Below are 17,647 nucleotides of genomic sequence, written 5' to 3'. Positions count from 1 at the left end.
GCAGGGTAATTTTATAGAGAGGAAGTCTGCTTAGTTCACATTTGGGGAGGTCTGAAGGCATGGTGTTAGCCTTAATGTTGCTAATGAGGACCTAAGAATGGTAGATGGCATGACAACACGGACAAGGAACACGTATGAGAGGACAGACTCAAACCACAGCCAAACTGTAGTGAAAGGAAATCTGGAAAATATGAAGAATTGCATACCCTGTTTTGGAAGTGTATGGAGATTTACTATGGAGTGAAAACAATTGAAAGTATTTAAACAGTGTATCCTTTGTGTAAACCAAATCCCAAACACCTGTGCACCTGGGATCCTTATCTGTCCAGTATGGGGGGCCCATACCCCTCTCCCTTCTGGTAAAGCCTTTCTTTCCTTAGGGAGCCATTGCATTTTGACCTCCACTCCCAGCCAGGCTAGGCATGTGACATCACACTCAGAAAAATCTGTGATGTTCAGTGATCTGTGTCAGGGAATGGTTTGGTCCTTCCCCTAGCTGTTAAGCTGGTAATTGCTGGAAGCCAGATTGCAGGGAGGAAAAGCATAAACACAAACAAGCTACCAGCAAGCAACATCAAGAAGTGGACAGTGTTCTGATCACATACTTCCATCCCAGGAGGCATTGTGTTCTGTGTGTGTTTGTGAACACAATGTGTGTATATACACACATCCACAAGTGTCAGTGACAGCACCTATGTGTGAAAACCTTAGTCTTTCCACTTTGTTTGGGACAGGGTCTCTGTTGTTTTCTGACTGTGCATGCCAGACTAGCTGACCCATGAACTCCTGGCCTCCATCTCCATCTCAAAGAGATACATTGGGATTCTAGAAGCCTACATTATGTACCAAGTTTATACAGGAGTTTCTAGAGATTTGAACATAGATCCTCACACCTGTGTAGCAAATGTGTTTGCTTAATGAGCCATGTCCCCAGTCCTGGAGCTAAGTGTTCTTAATTCTATCATTCAATAATTTAATGCATTATTTTCCTTAGCCTATATTAGGGGGAAGGCATATACATATATAATTTTTTTTTTTTTGAGACAGGGTTTCTCTGTGTAGCTTTGGCTATCCTAGAATTCACTCTGTAGACCAGGCTGGCCTCGAACTCACAGAGATCATCTGTCTGCCTCTGCTTTCCAAGTGCTGGGATTACAGGTATGTGCTACCACCATCTGGCAAGGGGAAGGCAATCTTAGCTACATTTAAACTGGATTTCTCCAATTCTCTGTGAAAAAGAATTTCCCATTATAAGAATGACAACCAAAGAAATGCTTTGCTTCCATTGAAGATAAGGGAAAGGATCTAAGAGCCAAGAATGCAGGCATCCTCTGAAATAATAAAAACAAGGGATTCATTCTCCCCCCTAATGCTCCTATAGGTAATGCCACCCACAGACTAATGCAGAATTCTGCCTGCACAACTGAAAGGCAATGTATTGGTTGTGTTACAAGCCACCAGACTAATTTCTTATGAGAGAAAGAGGTGGGTAGCTCCTAGAAGCATCCAGGGTTACTTGTGAGGAATACAAATTCAGGTGGGAGTTTTGTAACTTTTCAATCATATGCACATATTACGGCAGTCACTAAGCCGCTGCACGCCATCCACCCAGTTAGATCCGGCCCTCTAGCCAGGACAGCTCTGCTCTATAGTGCAGCAAGCACCGAGCAATTCTCAGATCAATTCACAAAAGCATTTTGGAAAGGGATCTGGGGAGGCTTGAAAGGGAAGTCAGAATAGTAATTGGCCCAGAATTATAATGTAGTGCACATTTTAATACGAAACCAGCAAATTGCTACACTAATTTGCCTGCTCTGCAAGGAGCATGTATCAAAAGACAACTCATTTATGCCATTCTGTAGAACTAACTGAGCTCAAGAGGCCCCTGTTCAACAATAAAAGGCTTACACACACACACACACACACACACACACACACACACACACACACACACACACACACACACAGAGGGATACATGAGTTGGCTGTTTTGGCCACGTCTTTCCTGCCATTCTCTTAGCCACAGTTTAAAACATACTGCCAGAGAACAAACTGGCCCAGAGTGCTGGCCAACTGTCACATCTACACTGCTGACTTTCATACCCCCTTCACACTGGCTACATGTAGCAGGCTCCAGAAGAAGAAACGCACCCCCTCCCCAACTGCTTCTGCTCCGGGTGAGCCAGCGTGCTTCTCACACTGAGGGCAAACCTTTCCAATTTACCTCCTTTCACTTAGCCAAGAAGTCAGTCTAACCCATTCTGTCAGTTTTAGAAGGGGGGACAGTTCACTCGGCCACACAGAGAGATGCTTTCGTCTGTCTCAAAGTGATGTCTTGAAGGGGATGCAAAGGAAACTGTGGCAACAAAACTCCAAACCACAAACAAGCTCACTGTCTTCAGTGAGGGTGTCTCGGGAATAGTTTTTAATCAAGATAACAGATTTATATTTTGATTTTCTTGTTTGTCACCCCTTTCCACCTTTCTCTAAAGGAGGTAGCTAGAGTGAGGAAGAACATCCCACCCCCAGGCCAGAAATGACCTGGGTTACAGCAGAACATTGCAGGAGTTGGGGGCGGGGCTGAATAAAACACAGTGAGGGTGTGAGTCAGATCTCTTTGGATTTGTCTACAAGGAATAAAACAAAGGTCAAATTTAGATCCCAATTTAAGGACAGCAGGTCAGACACAAAGTAGAATTCTAGATTTTTTTATTTGTTTTTGTCCTGAGAGCAAAAGTTTACTGAGGTGTCAGAGTCATTTTAACTCTTCCTAGCTCACTGTGTGTCTTTACAAGGCTTCCAGGAGATTACTGTTCACAGAAGTCAGGGGGCAGGGACTCCAGGGATACATTGCATAAAGCAGTGTTTCTCAACCTTCCTAATGCTGTGACCCTTTAATACCTCATGTTGTGGTGACCCCCAACCATAAAATTATTTTCATTGCTACTTCATAATTGTAATGTGGCCACTGTTATAAACTGTAATGTAAATATCTTATGTGACCCCACCCCAAAGGGGTTGAGACCCACAGATTGAGAACTACTGGCTTAAAGGCTTTTGAATGTTTTACCAGTACGTACCTGAGCTCTTTCAACTTCCTGTAGTCCAGTTAGGGTCCAGTGACTCCTCTCCACGAAAAAGGACAATAAATGTTTTTATAACAAAACTGACCAGTTGCATGACCACATGACAGAAATAAAGACAATTTGAGTAGCACCACAAAATTACAAAGCATTTACCAAATACAGCTCTGAATCTTCATAATGGTGCCGCCCAGGGCAAGCAATTTTACCCTGCTAAATTGGAGGAAATGGGGAATAAACTATCACCTCATCCTCCTGCCCCATAAACATGTCCCCTTTTGTGCAAGAGGGGACACCCTCACTTACCCACGCACAGGATGTTGAAACAGAATCCTTGAGAAGTGGATTTGTTGACCAGCTGGTCAGGGAGACTGTCAAATCCAACATGGCCAGAAAGCGATAAGTTCCGAAGTTCTTCATTCTGTAATTTAAGAAGAGAAGTGTTGATGAGGCCATGAACTATATCACCAGATTTTCCTTTCATGGTCCTTGTGACACAGAGATGTCCTGGTGCCCGTGCCTTCCCTGGCTTGACTACCAACTCCAGAACCTCCCTCCAAAAGCAGACTGCCTCCCTGGGGGCTTCATTCCTTGCATTAAGTGTACAGTTCCAGGAAACAGGAGCTCCTACAAGTGCCTAGTTCATATATTCGATAGGTGACATTAAAATACATTTTAATAGCTTCCGACATTCAAGAAAAACTTTCCATTTATTTTCTACACATGCAAACACTCTTCCAGACAAAGGGGGCTCTGAGATGCTCACAGTGGAAGATATAGAGGGCTACAACTAAGGACTGTTGTTGTAACCACCAAATTACAATGTACTTAAAACTTCTCTACACACAAAACAGTTCCATCTCCTCCATTTACTGTCCAGACTTAGTGGCACTTCTTTCTGTAGGCTCTGCACACAGCGGGCCTCCTCTGAGGGGACAAGCAGGGACTGGGGGCAGGCATAGGAGTTGAGAGACCCATCTGTCCTAGATGATAGTGCTGACCATCTCCACAACTTGGAGCCCATCCCACGAGCATTGGAGAGCAACTATGAAGGCTTTCTTTCCTGAGAAACAGAACTCGCCAATGGTCAATCAATTATAGGATCTTATGCTTTTCAAGTCTGGAAGCTGAACATGCAAAGCCTTCTGGGAGACAGGATTGCTGGTGTTCGTTATGTCACCAACAGATCTTGTATTCAAAATACTGAATTTGGGTGACAAAAAAAAAGCTCATTGTTTGACTTACTGATTTATTAACACCCCCCCCACACACAGTGTGTGTGTGTGTGTGTGTGTGTGTGTGTGTGTGTGTGTGTGTGTGTGTGTGTGTGTGTGTGTAGGCCTGAGGTCTGTCTTGACTGGCTTCCTCAGTCACTCTCCACATTATTTTTTTGAGACAGGGTCTCTCACTGAACCTGGAGCTCATCAGACAGGCTGGGCTGTCTGGCCAGTGAACTTCAGGAACCCAGCTGTCTCCACCTAGCATTGTAGTTACCAGTACACATCACCTGAATTTTTATGTAGGTGCTCAGGTCCTCATGTTTGTTCAACAGGGACTTCACCAAACAGATAAGCTACTTCTCCAGACTCACAGTTTCATTTTTTTAAAGTAAAAACAGAAAAAGCTTTGCACAATCACTTAGTCAATTTTAAAAGATTTTTTTATTCCTCTTTTATATTGTGTGAATATGAGTGTGAAAATAATGACCTGCTAGTAACCAGAGCAGGCTCCATTCTCAAACTCCTATGGTTACTACATGGGCACAGATATGTGACTTCTTTAGGCCAGGATAGATGGCGATGATTTTGTGAACACTAAACTGGGAACATACCAGCTCTAAAATTCTGATTTTATGAAATCAATCGAAACTCAAGCCCTTGCCTGTATGGTAGCAGCTGCAGGTTTGAAGCCAATAGGCTAGGGAACAGATGTCATTCTATGAATAGTTTCCTTGAAACCTGCCAACAGTAAATACAGGACTAGAGAGCGAGCTCTTAGCCTTGAGTGGAACAACACGGGGCACCGCACACCAAACAGCTTTGCAGACAGGCCCAGTGGGCAATGGTCCTGGAGGATGAGCGAGCCTTCCAACAGTGCCGGACTTCTAGCCCTGGTCCTTGTGCCTGCCTGCCCCTTCCTTTCTGATACCTCAAAAGTTCAGCACATAGGTATTTTTAGGGTGTTTACCACATCCGCTGAGTTGTGGGGGAGGAGCATATGAAGTCAGCCCTATATTATATTTAGAAATGTTTCCATAGCAGCTGTGTGGTAGATGCTGGGCACCAGGCTTGGAGAAGCCACCACACCAGCCTTCACTTCTGTTCTGTCTCACATGTGAATGGTCACAAAGCAGGAAAAAGACCAGGAAAGACACACGCTTAGGCTCCCTCTACTGCCAGTCACAAATTTAACTTCCAGGGGGAAAGTAGGGCTTGATGCTATGAATTCTGGCTTGCTGGATTTTAGATACCCAATATTCACCCGTAAACCAATCCCAGGAAGGCACTGGTTAGTAATTATAGCTCCCATCCCAGAATCCAAAGCTCAGCATCTCATATTCTCACCGTTACCCAAAACACGAGAAACCGCCCACATACCCACTGAGTATTTTTAAACCCATTGAAAACCACACATGAAATGTAGGGTTATAAAACATTCTGGTCTTGAAATTTTTGAAATTTAAAGCTATGTCCTTTGTCCTTAGAGTGTCTTATGGAATATATTAAGGTTTTAAACATACCTTTTAAATTTTATAATTTAAGCCAAATTCTTCCCAGTGTTAGAGTCACTGCCCATCAGTGTGTGGTGAGCAAAAAGGAAACAGGAAGTTCTTCACCCAGCTCAGGAACTGGGAACAGAGTGACTAAAGGGCCAGCTGAAAAACTCACCTGGTGACTCATACGACAACTAAAATGAAGTCCTACTTATGACACTCGACACTCATCTTAGAATTCACTAAGAAACACACAGTCTCTTCTGAGTCTAGTGCTCCAAGTTTCAAAGAACTACATACATTCCCACATGATCAATACACATCCGGAGATGACTCCCAAATTTCATCCACACTACCCCCTGTTTGGCCAGCCTCTGGTAGTTCTCTTGGTTTTTCCTATCTGTACTGCAAACTGATACAGCACCGAAAGCCTGTCCACCTAACTCGCCCTCCCCCAGAGTACCGTTTCTATCAGTGAGTTACCTGCAATGGAGAGGTCCACTCTTCAATTCTCAAGTCTTACCAGTGCTACTCCCTTGCTCTCTCACAGCCTCCCCTGGCTTCTGTGCCTTGATTTTATCTCCCTAACCCTTCCTTTCTACCTCAATGACAAAGGAGTCTCAGTACCCACAGGTTCCCTCCAAATTCCCTGTCATTTCAAGGCTGTCCAGATCTCCATTCTCACTTGATCTCCATCTCACCAGGAAGCACTAACACCTGGATGAGTCACTTTCAGAGCCTGGAACAAACCCAGGTATCTTCTCATTGGAGAACATGGATTCCCATTTCCTTTCACCTACAAGGGCCTCATATCTTTAATATTGACATGGCCAAGCCTTACAGGCATCTACAGCCATTGGCCTTATACTCAGCCTTCGATAGTGCGGGCTGATCTATGATGCTGCCAGGCAGCCTTGGACACTGCAATGCCTTCAGGTACTGTAGACATCCAATATGTTAAGATGACAACAACAAGAACAAAAGTTCTCTAAAATCCCAGTTCTTTGGCAATCGTAAGGAAGAAAATTGAGACTCGGAATGGGCAACCCGTTCCAGTATATTTTCACTGCCCTGGCAAAGTCAACACACTTTGATTTCTGCAGCCATGGCACATGAAGCCTATAATAGAAGGCTTAGTTTTAACCATTTTGGAAACAGAAGTAGCAACATGAAGCCACTAAGTAAGCGCCTAGAAGACCTTAATTGATTTAACATCCCCCTTGCTAATCTAGCTGGTAAAGATTTGTTACTAGGTGAATTCCACAGCCCACTCCATCCTTAACAGAGCTGTGACCCAAAGTGAGCACACAAAACAGCCGGTTTGTAATTTGACTATTTCATTTTTCTCTTTTTGGAACATGTCTTCTTGGATGTAATCACTTGTTCACCTAAAGTAGAAGTGTGTTGTTTTTGTTTATATCATTGATAAACACTGTTTCCAACTCTAAGAAGTCTTACAATGTAGATAGGTCATACTAAATATAAAATACTATTGGTGATAAAGTGATAAATACCATCTGGACAGATGGACATGGGAAAGGCAGGAGTAACTTTCAGCTCCAGAAATTTGGGAAGTCCCCTGGATACACTAGTGAGGCAAGTACACAGCTTGCAGGAGCATTTCCAGGTGAAAGCTACATGTGTCCAAGAGGTCAGCTGGCAATGAATGTACACCCTGAGTTTAAATCTTAAAGTTCCTAAGAGATGCCCAGCTGGCTTCATTATTGAAAGAATTATAAGACAGCATATATAAGAATGCGTGTCGAAGCCAGGTGGTAGTGGTGCACAGCTTTAATCCAAGCACTCGGGAGGCAGAGGCAGGCAAATCTCTAAATTCAAGGCCAGCCTGGTTCACAGAATGAATTCCAGAGCAGCCAGGGCTACACAAAGAAACCCTGTCTCAAAAAACAACAAACAAAAACCACAAAGAATGTATGTCAACCCCTAGTTCTGAGCGGCTCTCTAAACTGTGTTCCACACCCTGCCCTGTGCGCCTCCTTCCATCTGGCTGTCAACTCTGGGCTTTCCCATCCTGCTCTGCAACGTGGACCTGTGGAACACACTTTTTAGAGATGCTCAGAACTAGGTGTTGACACGCCTTCTTTTTTGACAGACCTGGGTTTGAACCCCAGCTTTTTTTTTTTCCTATTTGCTTTCTGTCTTTGTTCTGTCACCAATAAAAACCCCCTGTTTGGGTTTTTGGGAAATAGGGCACTTGGCAGGGTTGCATTTAATGGTCCTCGGGAAACAAGAGTTCCTTTCCTGAGTGAAGCGGGAGGGAGAGACAGCTCCAATTCTAAAATCTGAAATGAATTAGTTCCATGATGGCTGTTAGACACTGCAGGAGAAACTGATCAGCAAAGCTCTTGGACTAATCAATAAATTAAAACCACTCCAGAAGGACAAAGTGAACAAAAAGAAGGCAGGAGAGAGGCTGAGAACCCTGGCATGGAGAAAATCCACCTTCAGAGAGGAAGCTCTGTTGAAAAGCTGGAGGAACACGGAGGATACATTCCTGTTTGCAGTCAGTGTTAACAGCATCAACGGCTCCAAGGCTGGAAGCCATTCTGCATTCCCCACCCTCACTTCTGCTTCTATTTTAATCCATCCCAGACTCTCAGAATTAACGAGCTTGATGTGCCCAGATGGACTCTATTCTCCACATTCCAAGTGGTATCCCCTATTTTACTTTAAAACCAAACAGTTGAGCATCAGATGTGGTTTGCAGAGCTGCCCATACCCTCTGACCCTTAGCAGTAGGCAGAAGCAAGAGTGCATTGCCACGGTGATGTTTTGTTATAATTAAAATTATGAAAACAAGATAAGTTTTCACCTTTAAGGTCAAAAAGGGTTTCCTCCTTAATATAAGTTTTATTTGTGATATAATTTATGTGGGTGGAGAGCAAACTGGAGATTTTTGTGTACAAGATATAGTGACTGCATTCTTGCCAAAGTCTCCAATGGCCTTTAATTCAGCCAAAGGACCCTCTAAGTAAAGTCCCAGGTCCTATCTACCACCAATTCTAAGAATTCATTTGTCTGGAAATAGGAGATACCCAAGTCCACAACTGTCACTTGACAAAGGGCAACATGGAAGAAACTCCAGGGAGCACAGTTCTGACTGCCACATCAAGACAACTTCTTTTCAAGAGATGGTGTCTGGAGAGTCTCTCAGTCATCCTGGTTAGATCCCAGCCAGGGGAGGGAGGGAGAGGAAAGAGGAATAAGGAGAGGGGGAAAGGAGGTATAAAGAGGAAGGGGGGAGAATGTTCTACCCTCATCTTCACAATTGTCCGCTCCCTGCGTCTGCAGTCATTCACAAAAGTTTTGGGAAGGAACCTGATAGCTCGTGTGTGAGTTGTTTATCTGTTGTCAGGGATCAGAATGATTCTTTATTGATGTCTTCATTCATCTTGCACTATTTACACTGATGAGTAACTAGTGCTAGACACCATGTAAAACACTAAGTAATGATGCAAAGTGCCCCCAACCTGTTGAACTTGTCGATCTAAGGGGACAAGTGGGTGCTAGTCAATCAGCCATGGAGGTACCATGGGTTCACTAAGTCCTAATGTGTACAGGCCGTTGCTAAGTGCCAAGGATCTGCTGGTGAGGAAATAGGGCCGGTAACTGTGGAGTGGGCAGCAGTGGGAAACCCTGCCTTGGTCAGAAAGTTGAAAACAAGGGATGCTTTGCAACTTCATAACTCATGTAATTACTCGGGCTTCAAGTAAATTTGCCAGCCTACCTACCATATGTAGAGACATGTATAGTACCCAAGTATTTTTGAATACTAAGCAGTTGACTCCAATGGACTCAAGTGTGGGCTATATATTCAGTGAAAACCAGGAATCTCTCTGGAAATCTGAATCTCTCTGCCTCGAGAGGAGGCAGAAATGACTGACTTAAGTCCTAAAAGAACATACATACAACTTCAAGCAAAACACAGACATACCCATAGGACAGCATGAATGGAAAGCATAGATAAGTAGGGCATATTCCTTTGCTGTCTCCTTCCCAAAGAAAACACCCTTGTGGGGGAAAGGGAGAGGAGCCTTTTCATTTTAGGGAGTTTCTGTTTGATGGCTCTGTTTCCAGAGTACAGATGACAGCCAGCCAGCTGAGGAGAAAATGAAGATTCTCTTGCAAAATGTGACTAAGCCACTCTCCAGTACCTGAAGAAATCCTAACCTCACAAACTGCCGGAGAGTCACTTTCCCCCCAAGTACTCTATTTCTGCAAGCACGTACCCTATCAACTACAATGCAGAGAGAACCAAGTCAGTCTCACACTCTCTTAAGAGACTGATGTGAAGATGGGAGAACCACACTCAGTTCCCAAATAACAGGGGAAACGGGGGAATGTGAATTACTGACCCAAACCACAACTATGAAGCCCACACGGAATCCTTTCAAGACAGACGAAGCATTGCTGGGCTGACTTTCAAAATATAAAATGTCTCAAGCTTCTCATTACCATGAGGGTCACATTCTTTAGGGTGATTTGGACAGCATTTGCAAATGTGCCTGTCATCTGTACCATGAAATCCAAAGGCTGTAGCCAAGCAAATTCCCAGGGAAACTGTTCCACACACACAGCAGAACGAGTTGGAGAAAAGGAAGGGACGTTGGGAAGAAAACAGTGTTGGTTTCTCTTCAAAACCCAGCTGGAGCTGGGACTAAGTAAAAGGGGTGTCCAGGGCCTGTTCCCAGGTCACAGAGCCAGGTGGACCAGTGGTAAATGCCAGCCCCGGGAGCATCCTAAAGAGCTCTGAGGAGTGGCACCAATTCCAAGAGCTAGCTAATCTTTTACTTTTGGTTGTAAGAATTGAACGGCTGAGCCATCTCTCTAGCCCCCAAGGGTGACTTCTTAGTAACTTTTTCTTTTAAAAGTTTTGCAGAAAAGGAATGAATTATGTTTTTCCAGGTCTCAGGGGTGGGATGAGTGTGCATCTGATAAAATCTGCACACATCTATATAGTCCCTGTGGAGAAAAACAAGAGTCGCATTTGGCCCCTTCCACACCTTCCCCTAGACTCTGACTTTGTCAGTGGGGGCTTCTTAAATCCTCCCTACCAAGTTGGCTTCCCCATCTGTGGCCAGATGTGATACCTCAAACATTGCTCCCAACCATACCTTTTTTTTTTTTTTTCCTTGACCAAACATTTCCTGCCTTGCTCTCTCACTAATATGACTGCTGCAATCTACCAGCTAGTTTCTATTTCTACACCTAAAAAGTCAGGCATTCGCAAGTGTTCCCTCTTCCTAACCTTCTCCAACTAGAGCTCACTCAGGCCTGCCTCCAATGTGGAGTTCTCGAAGATAAAAACTTGGTACAATTGGCTTCTTCCCTAGCATAGGGCCAAGAAAAGGCAGAGCACTGGAAGAATCAACGCCCCAGCTCTGTCTCACCCGTCACCACACACAGACTGAAGCAGAGCTTAGATGGGTTGTTGGTAAAGCCTTCTACAGGGCCTGAAAACACCACACTAGTCTCTACTCTGTCTTCTTTATGCTCGACCTACAGCTGAATGGATGGGTAATCACCTTTCCTTAGACCCAGCTGTTTTGTCTAGGGCTAGCATTTCAGCTTCATTCCACCCAAAATTAGATTTTTCAACACCAATTGGAAAAGACACCACTGGAAGGCAGATCTCAGCCAGGAGCATCCAAGGGTACTGAGCCCCAGTACTGGCTTCCAACCCCAGATCCAAGAGGGGAGAGCATTAATAAAATAGCCCATGGGCAAATAACTGCCCAGTGTGATGACCCAAAAAGACATACACGCAGGGGCAAAACTTTCCTTCCAAATCTAATGTTCAAAAAGTCTGTTTAAACTCAAGAAGTCCAATCTAATTGGAAGCCAAGAATTAAGAACAACAAAAAAAGCTGTTTCTTACATTTCCAGAGCTCACAGCCTTTCTACTGGAGTCTGGGTGACTAGCGCCTGCAAGAGCCTGACAAATCCTCAAAGTGCTGACGAGCTCGAAGTCCCATGTTTGGGAATGATAGGGCCCATGTGTGCATTCCAGGAATGCTTACACATTTTATAACGCTTGGAGGAAGAAGGGTGGGAGGGAAGCGGCATGACAAACAGGCACAAAGCATTTACACAGGCACAAGGCGTAAGGGCAGATGCTGCAGCTGTCACAGCCTCTCCATGACAGTTACCTAGGTACGCTGATGCACACGACACAGAGCATCCATCATTTCAGACCCTGCAGGCCTTCCAGTGGGATCCCAGCTGCATTTGAGTTTTACCAGGTCTCTAACCACACAACTGCTATACAGTCTGGGGTCGTGTTGGTCCTTCCTGCTGCATTATGCTAGGCTATGCCTTTTAGACTGGGTTTCCGAAACCGGGTAAATTCACCGTCAGGAGAACCAAGAGGCTGGAGTCAGCTGGAAGTCTTCCCCCTCAACTCTACGCACTACTCTATTCCCCATGTTCATGAATCCGTTCCCCAGCATTTCCTGTTTCAAAAACACTGTGGCTTAGTTCATATATTACATTCACCGAATGTATTAATCAGCAAATAATAAAGCATGGATGGGACACTTCCTTCCCTGTGCCACTGTTTCTATCACCGAACATAAATTAGCACTTCCTTTTTCAAAGATACCATTTACTTTGGTAAAGGGCGGGAGGGAGGTAATGAACACAGACTGGCAAGCTCCCAGAGACGACAAGTGAGGCCAACTCTGAAAGTCAGGGGCAAAGATACCAGGGTTGGTCTTCAGTCACAGCCTAGCCACTTCTCTCCTCCCAAAGTCAGCTCCTTCAGTGAAGCTGACCCAGTCTTCTCTGACATACTGTAGCACCTGAAAACCAAAGGACTGTACACAAAATATCTCAAGGTATAATAAATACATTCTTAGGAAATAAACACGCTAATGGACATCTGACCTTATTCTACAAATAGCACTCACTCAACGATTACCGCTCAAATTCACAAGCCCTTGTCAATGTGTCATGATGTCTTAGCCTCAGGTCCGGGTGAGTCACTGCCAGGATGAAACAGAGATTGTCTGCAAAAATTGGGGGTGCCTACTCATTTCTATTGCCATGTAACACATTATCAGAAACTTAGAAACTTGGAACACACTCGCTTTTAGCCCTCTTACTTTCACAGGTCATGAGTTGGGGATCACAGGGCTGGGGTCTCTGCTCAAGAGACCACAAGGCTGGCACCACAGGCTGGCTGAGCTGGGCTGAGCTTTCAAAGACTACAAACAAGCACATTCAGGTGATTGACAGATTCAAGTTCCTGAAGCCAGGAGACCCAAGGTGCTACTCCTTACTGGAGAGTGAGCTTAGCTGCAAAGGTCACAGTTCCCAAGGCATCTCCTTACTCCCCACACACTTCAAAGCCAGCAATGGAAAGTTTCCAGGAGTAGCTCTCTCACTTGGGGTCCCCTTCATCAGGAATCTCCACTTTTAAGTGGACCGATTTAGAACTAAACCTGCTCACCATGGTGACAAGTCCTGGGAGACCGACTCTGTGTGTATATCCTAGGCAGCTGGGGTTGTGGGCCATCTCAAGGTTCCCTCAACCTGAGAATGATGCATCAGGATGGGACATAATCAAGAATGTTTTTTCCTCAATTCAGAAAAGAATACAACTAATCTTCTGGAGAGAGGGTGGAAATTAGTAATGGAATAGCAAACTAGATTGGCCCAGGTCAGTGTGGTGTCCCCTTCTCATTTACACTGAATGTGACAATCCTACATGGCCAATGACTGACTGGCTGTAGATTATGAAAGAATCTAGTTCAAGAGAAATTTGCAAATACACAGGTGCTGGTTATGTGACCAGAATCATGGGGACTAAATGATTACTCAGAGGATAAGCCAGTAAGATAAGAGAGAATAACTTCCAAGTGTTTTATGATGAAATATAGTACAAAGTTTATAGGGTTAGGCAATGGACGTTCACCTAGCCAAGTCCTCCCGTAAAGGGTGTCAGCTGTGATCAGAGGCACAGAAATAGAATGGAGTGGTTGCAGAAATGACTAGAGATTAGAGGAGAGAGAAATGCTGAATCTGTCCATAAAGGTATCAAAAAAAGAAGTCCAGAGGCACAGGAAGAATGAACTGGAGGAGAACCATTAGGAACTGAGGCCCTGGGAGTTGAGAGTGGGTTTACAGTTTAGTTTGCTAAATGCTTGGAATAAAATGTCACAAAGACACATCCAAGCAGTGGACCTTTATACACACTGGGACCTGACACAGCATGCTAAAGCATTGTGTGGAAAGATCCACCAGAAACCACCAGTGAGCAGGCGTGCTGGGAAGATTCCTCTGTTTTCTCCCACCCAGTGTGCTATGAACTTATCTTCCCATCCCTCTAGCAGAACAAGGACTCTAGAGTGTAGAATTGTCTTTTAGCCAAAGCTCTAGCCCACATTACCAGGCTGGGCAGCCACCCAAATAGTTTGCTATTTGATGCAAACTTTCCCGTGGGGGTGGGGGGGAGCACAGCTTGCAGAGAACCTGGCCGAGCAAAAGCATTCTGTCAGTTGCAGCTATAACCCCTGTCCTTCTAGATGCACTGAAGGGTTTCATTGCTTTCTTTGTCTGTTTGTCAAATAGAGGACCTCAGAGTCCACACTCTCAGTAGCAGAAAGGCAACTTTCTACCTTTCAAGTTTAATGGCACATCTAAGAAGCACCTGTCTAGCTAGGAAAGCAAGCCAGCTAAAGGGTTTTCTCACATATATGTTAGGGTGCTCAGGGAGGGAGACCCAAAAGGCTGCACTACGTTTTGGTGTGTGCTACTGCTGGGTGATTGTAAATGCAGGCTTTCTTGTCTTGATCAGCTAATGGGAAACAAGCCTTGTCTTCCCAGGCTGCCTGCTTGGATTGCAAGAATGTTCCCACAGTGCCCTCCACCCTCCTTTGCCACTTAAGCTTAGAGGTATTTTTATTTTCTCATTATTATCAGGTAATGTGCCTGAATTACCATGGGGGGTCCAGCAGAACACAGGGAAACTTCTCTACAGACAATAACTCTGTAAAAACCCTATCAGCTCTAAAAAACAGTTGCTGAAATACATGTGACATCACAGGTTCCAACTTAGTGAACAAGGCAACACTCAGATTAACTGATTAAGTTAGGGGATCTATGAGGGGACTACTATTCCTGACCGCCTCTGAGAACACGGTTACAGGGAAGGATGACACTGAACTCAAGGCCTAAAAGATGATACAGCCCAGCAGGAGACCCTCACTGATTTCCTACTTTCTGAAGAGAGAGCACCTGTGAGAAAGTTAACCGACCCAGGGTGAACAAAAGTCCAGAATTAACATAAGGCTTAGGCACTGGTCCAAGTAGCTGCCATTAAACACTCCCACTGCCAAGTGGTTTATCAGAATAACTATTATCCAAGTAGTGAAAGTGAAAGGCAGGCAGGCAGGGAGTAATCGACAATTAACACTGGCAAAAATAAGAACTACCCTGGCCATCTGAATAGGAGAAAAATCCAAGCCTCAAACCCTGTCTACATGGACAGAATCAAACCACCTATCTTTCTGTAATCATAGTTCCACAGTTTAGAAACCCCTTTTGCCACAACTGTGCCTAATGCCAGTGGTGACCAGGAGCAGGGTTTGCACAATGTGGCAGCTGCAACCACAAGGTAGGGAAATGAGGCTTGGCAGCCCCTCCTGGGATCCTTCCCAGTCCAACTTCCTCCCACTCGAACCACATACTAATTCATGAGACACTGCAACAGAAATATTCACAGACAGCTGAAGACCATGGGAAAACCAGATGTATTTGGACAGAGAAGCTGGTGACACCTCAGTCACTAGCAAAGGTGTCTTATGCTTTATCTACTGATCCGGCACCAGGGTAGAAAATCAGCTCAGCTGAAAGAAGTGGTCACGAATGCCAGAACACTCACAAAAGTTCCCCCCACACCCTTTTTAAAAAAGGATTTTGTTCTTACTATTATGAGCATTGAGTGTTTGACTGTGTACATGTATATGCATCGTGTGTATGCCTGGTTCCCAAAGAGGCCAGAAAGGATGTTGGATTCCCTGGAACTGGAGTTACAGATGATTGTGAGCTGCCATGTGGGTGGTGGGAAGTGAACCCCAGTTTTCTGCAAGAGCAGCTAGTGCTCTTAACAGGTGAGCCACCTTTTGTAGATGGACTTTCCCTTGGGTCCCCAGCTCACAAAGAATGACATGGAGACTTGTCATTAATTATGAAAGTTTGGCCTTAGCTTAGGCTTTCTCCAAACTAGCTCATAACTTAAATTACCTGTTTCTATTTATCTACGTTCTGCCACATGGCTCAGTTACCTCTCCTCTACCGTCCATATGTCTGACATCTTCAGTCTCTCATGTGCTTAGATTCATCCCAGAAGTCCCACCTATTTTCTCCTGCCTAGCTATTGGCCATTCAGCTATTAAGCCAATCACAGCAACACATCTTCACACAATGTAAAAAAATATTCTGCGACAATCTTTCTGATCCCAAGTTCTATTCTACCATGTTTTTTTAACCACCCGAAGAAGAAGAAGAAGAAGAAGAAGAAGAAGAAGAAGAAGAAGAAGAAGAAGAAGAAGAAGAAGAAAAAAAAAAAAAAAAAAAAAAAGGAGGGATCTAACATTTCCCTTAAACAACAGCAGCACAGACCCCTACCTACTGAGCTTAGAACCAGGCATGCACTTGCAAAAGAAGACAGGATCCCTGAGGCTGCCACACCACCCACCCTTCAAGTTATCAGTGCACTCCTCCTGCCACCACCGAGGAACAGCTAAGTACCAGATCCAGTACTTAAGACAACCTTCCCACTTCCTAACCCTATGAGGCACATGTTTTTGGCCCCTTTTCACAGATGGGAAAAACAAAAACTCAATTAAACAGCAGAGCCAGAGTTTAAAGCAGTGTTACCCAATTCCGAGTCTATCTCCACTCATGCCTTACACTGCACAACTAAAATCAAATCTTCCCCAAGGAGGCCCACTTTTGTACCACTCATATGTCAAGTTCTGTGCATCCTTGAACTTGTAGACTAAACACTGCATTCTTTAGGAACTGTCTGGGACTTCCTTTTATTTCACAAATGTCCACCACATCTAGGCCATTTATCACATCTTACAACTACCAGTATACTCAGTTTTCAGACTTGTCGGAGCCCCAGAAGAGTGTCTCTTGAGAGCAGGAATTCAGTGTTTCTTATTCATCTTACTTTGAACTTTACATACCATAATACATTCCATCTGGAACAAAGGCTGTATGTTTACAGACAGCGAACACAGAGACTAAATCGTCATAAAGTCTATATGACCTGCTTTGTCCAACAAAAAACAAATGTGACCGAGTAGCAATGAAGAAAAGAAGACCCACAGCCCTCGGTATGGGCTGAAATGCCTCAGGCATATTTGATGGAGGTCAAGTGTAAGTGAGGTTTTGCAAAGTGGAACAAACCAAGACATAAACATAGACTGCAGCATGGACTCTTCCAAATCTCAGCCCCCAACAGCTGTAAGATTCGGTAAAAAGCAGGCTGCAGCAAAAGTCCTTGTCACCATGGTACTAGAAGTCCTAGGGAGTCTAGAAAGATATTTCTTGGTAGCCTTTTATAGACAGGAATGACAGGGATATATGCTGACCATAGCTTGAGAACCCAAAGGCCCACTGGGGTATCACACTATCTTGTGAGATGGAGAATTGTAAAGGCTCTCCGTCATGGTCCAGAGCTCAGGATGCACGTGGGAGCTTACATGGAGAGAACAATGGGAGCTAAGGGGCTGGGTCCAGGCAGGAAGGGAGAGAAGATTGCGAAGAGAGTCCACAGCTACTGCTGGAATGGATTCCTTACTGTTATCACACAGAAGAG

General features: G+C 44.5%; 1 protein-coding gene across 7 annotated transcripts in view; it reads right to left on the bottom strand.

Moving 5' to 3' along the window:
• Septin11 (septin 11) overlaps positions 1 to 17,647 on the bottom strand; it is a 149,953-nt gene that overhangs the window by 99,771 nt on the left and 32,535 nt on the right. For all 7 annotated transcript variants that reach the window (XM_027388444.2, XM_027388445.1, XM_027388443.1 and 4 more), the window contains exon 2: positions 3,390 to 3,504. In XM_027388444.2, the coding sequence (XP_027244245.1) occupies positions 3,390 to 3,504 (115 nt within the window). The remainder of the gene's footprint in view (positions 1 to 3,389; positions 3,505 to 17,647) is intronic.

The sequence above is a fragment of the Cricetulus griseus genome (assembly GCF_003668045.3).
Source record: "Cricetulus griseus strain 17A/GY chromosome 1 unlocalized genomic scaffold, alternate assembly CriGri-PICRH-1.0 chr1_1, whole genome shotgun sequence".
Lineage (NCBI taxonomy): Eukaryota > Metazoa > Chordata > Mammalia > Rodentia > Cricetidae > Cricetulus > Cricetulus griseus.
Note: the sequence above shows the minus strand (reverse complement) of the source record. Positions and strands in the feature narration are given on the sequence as shown.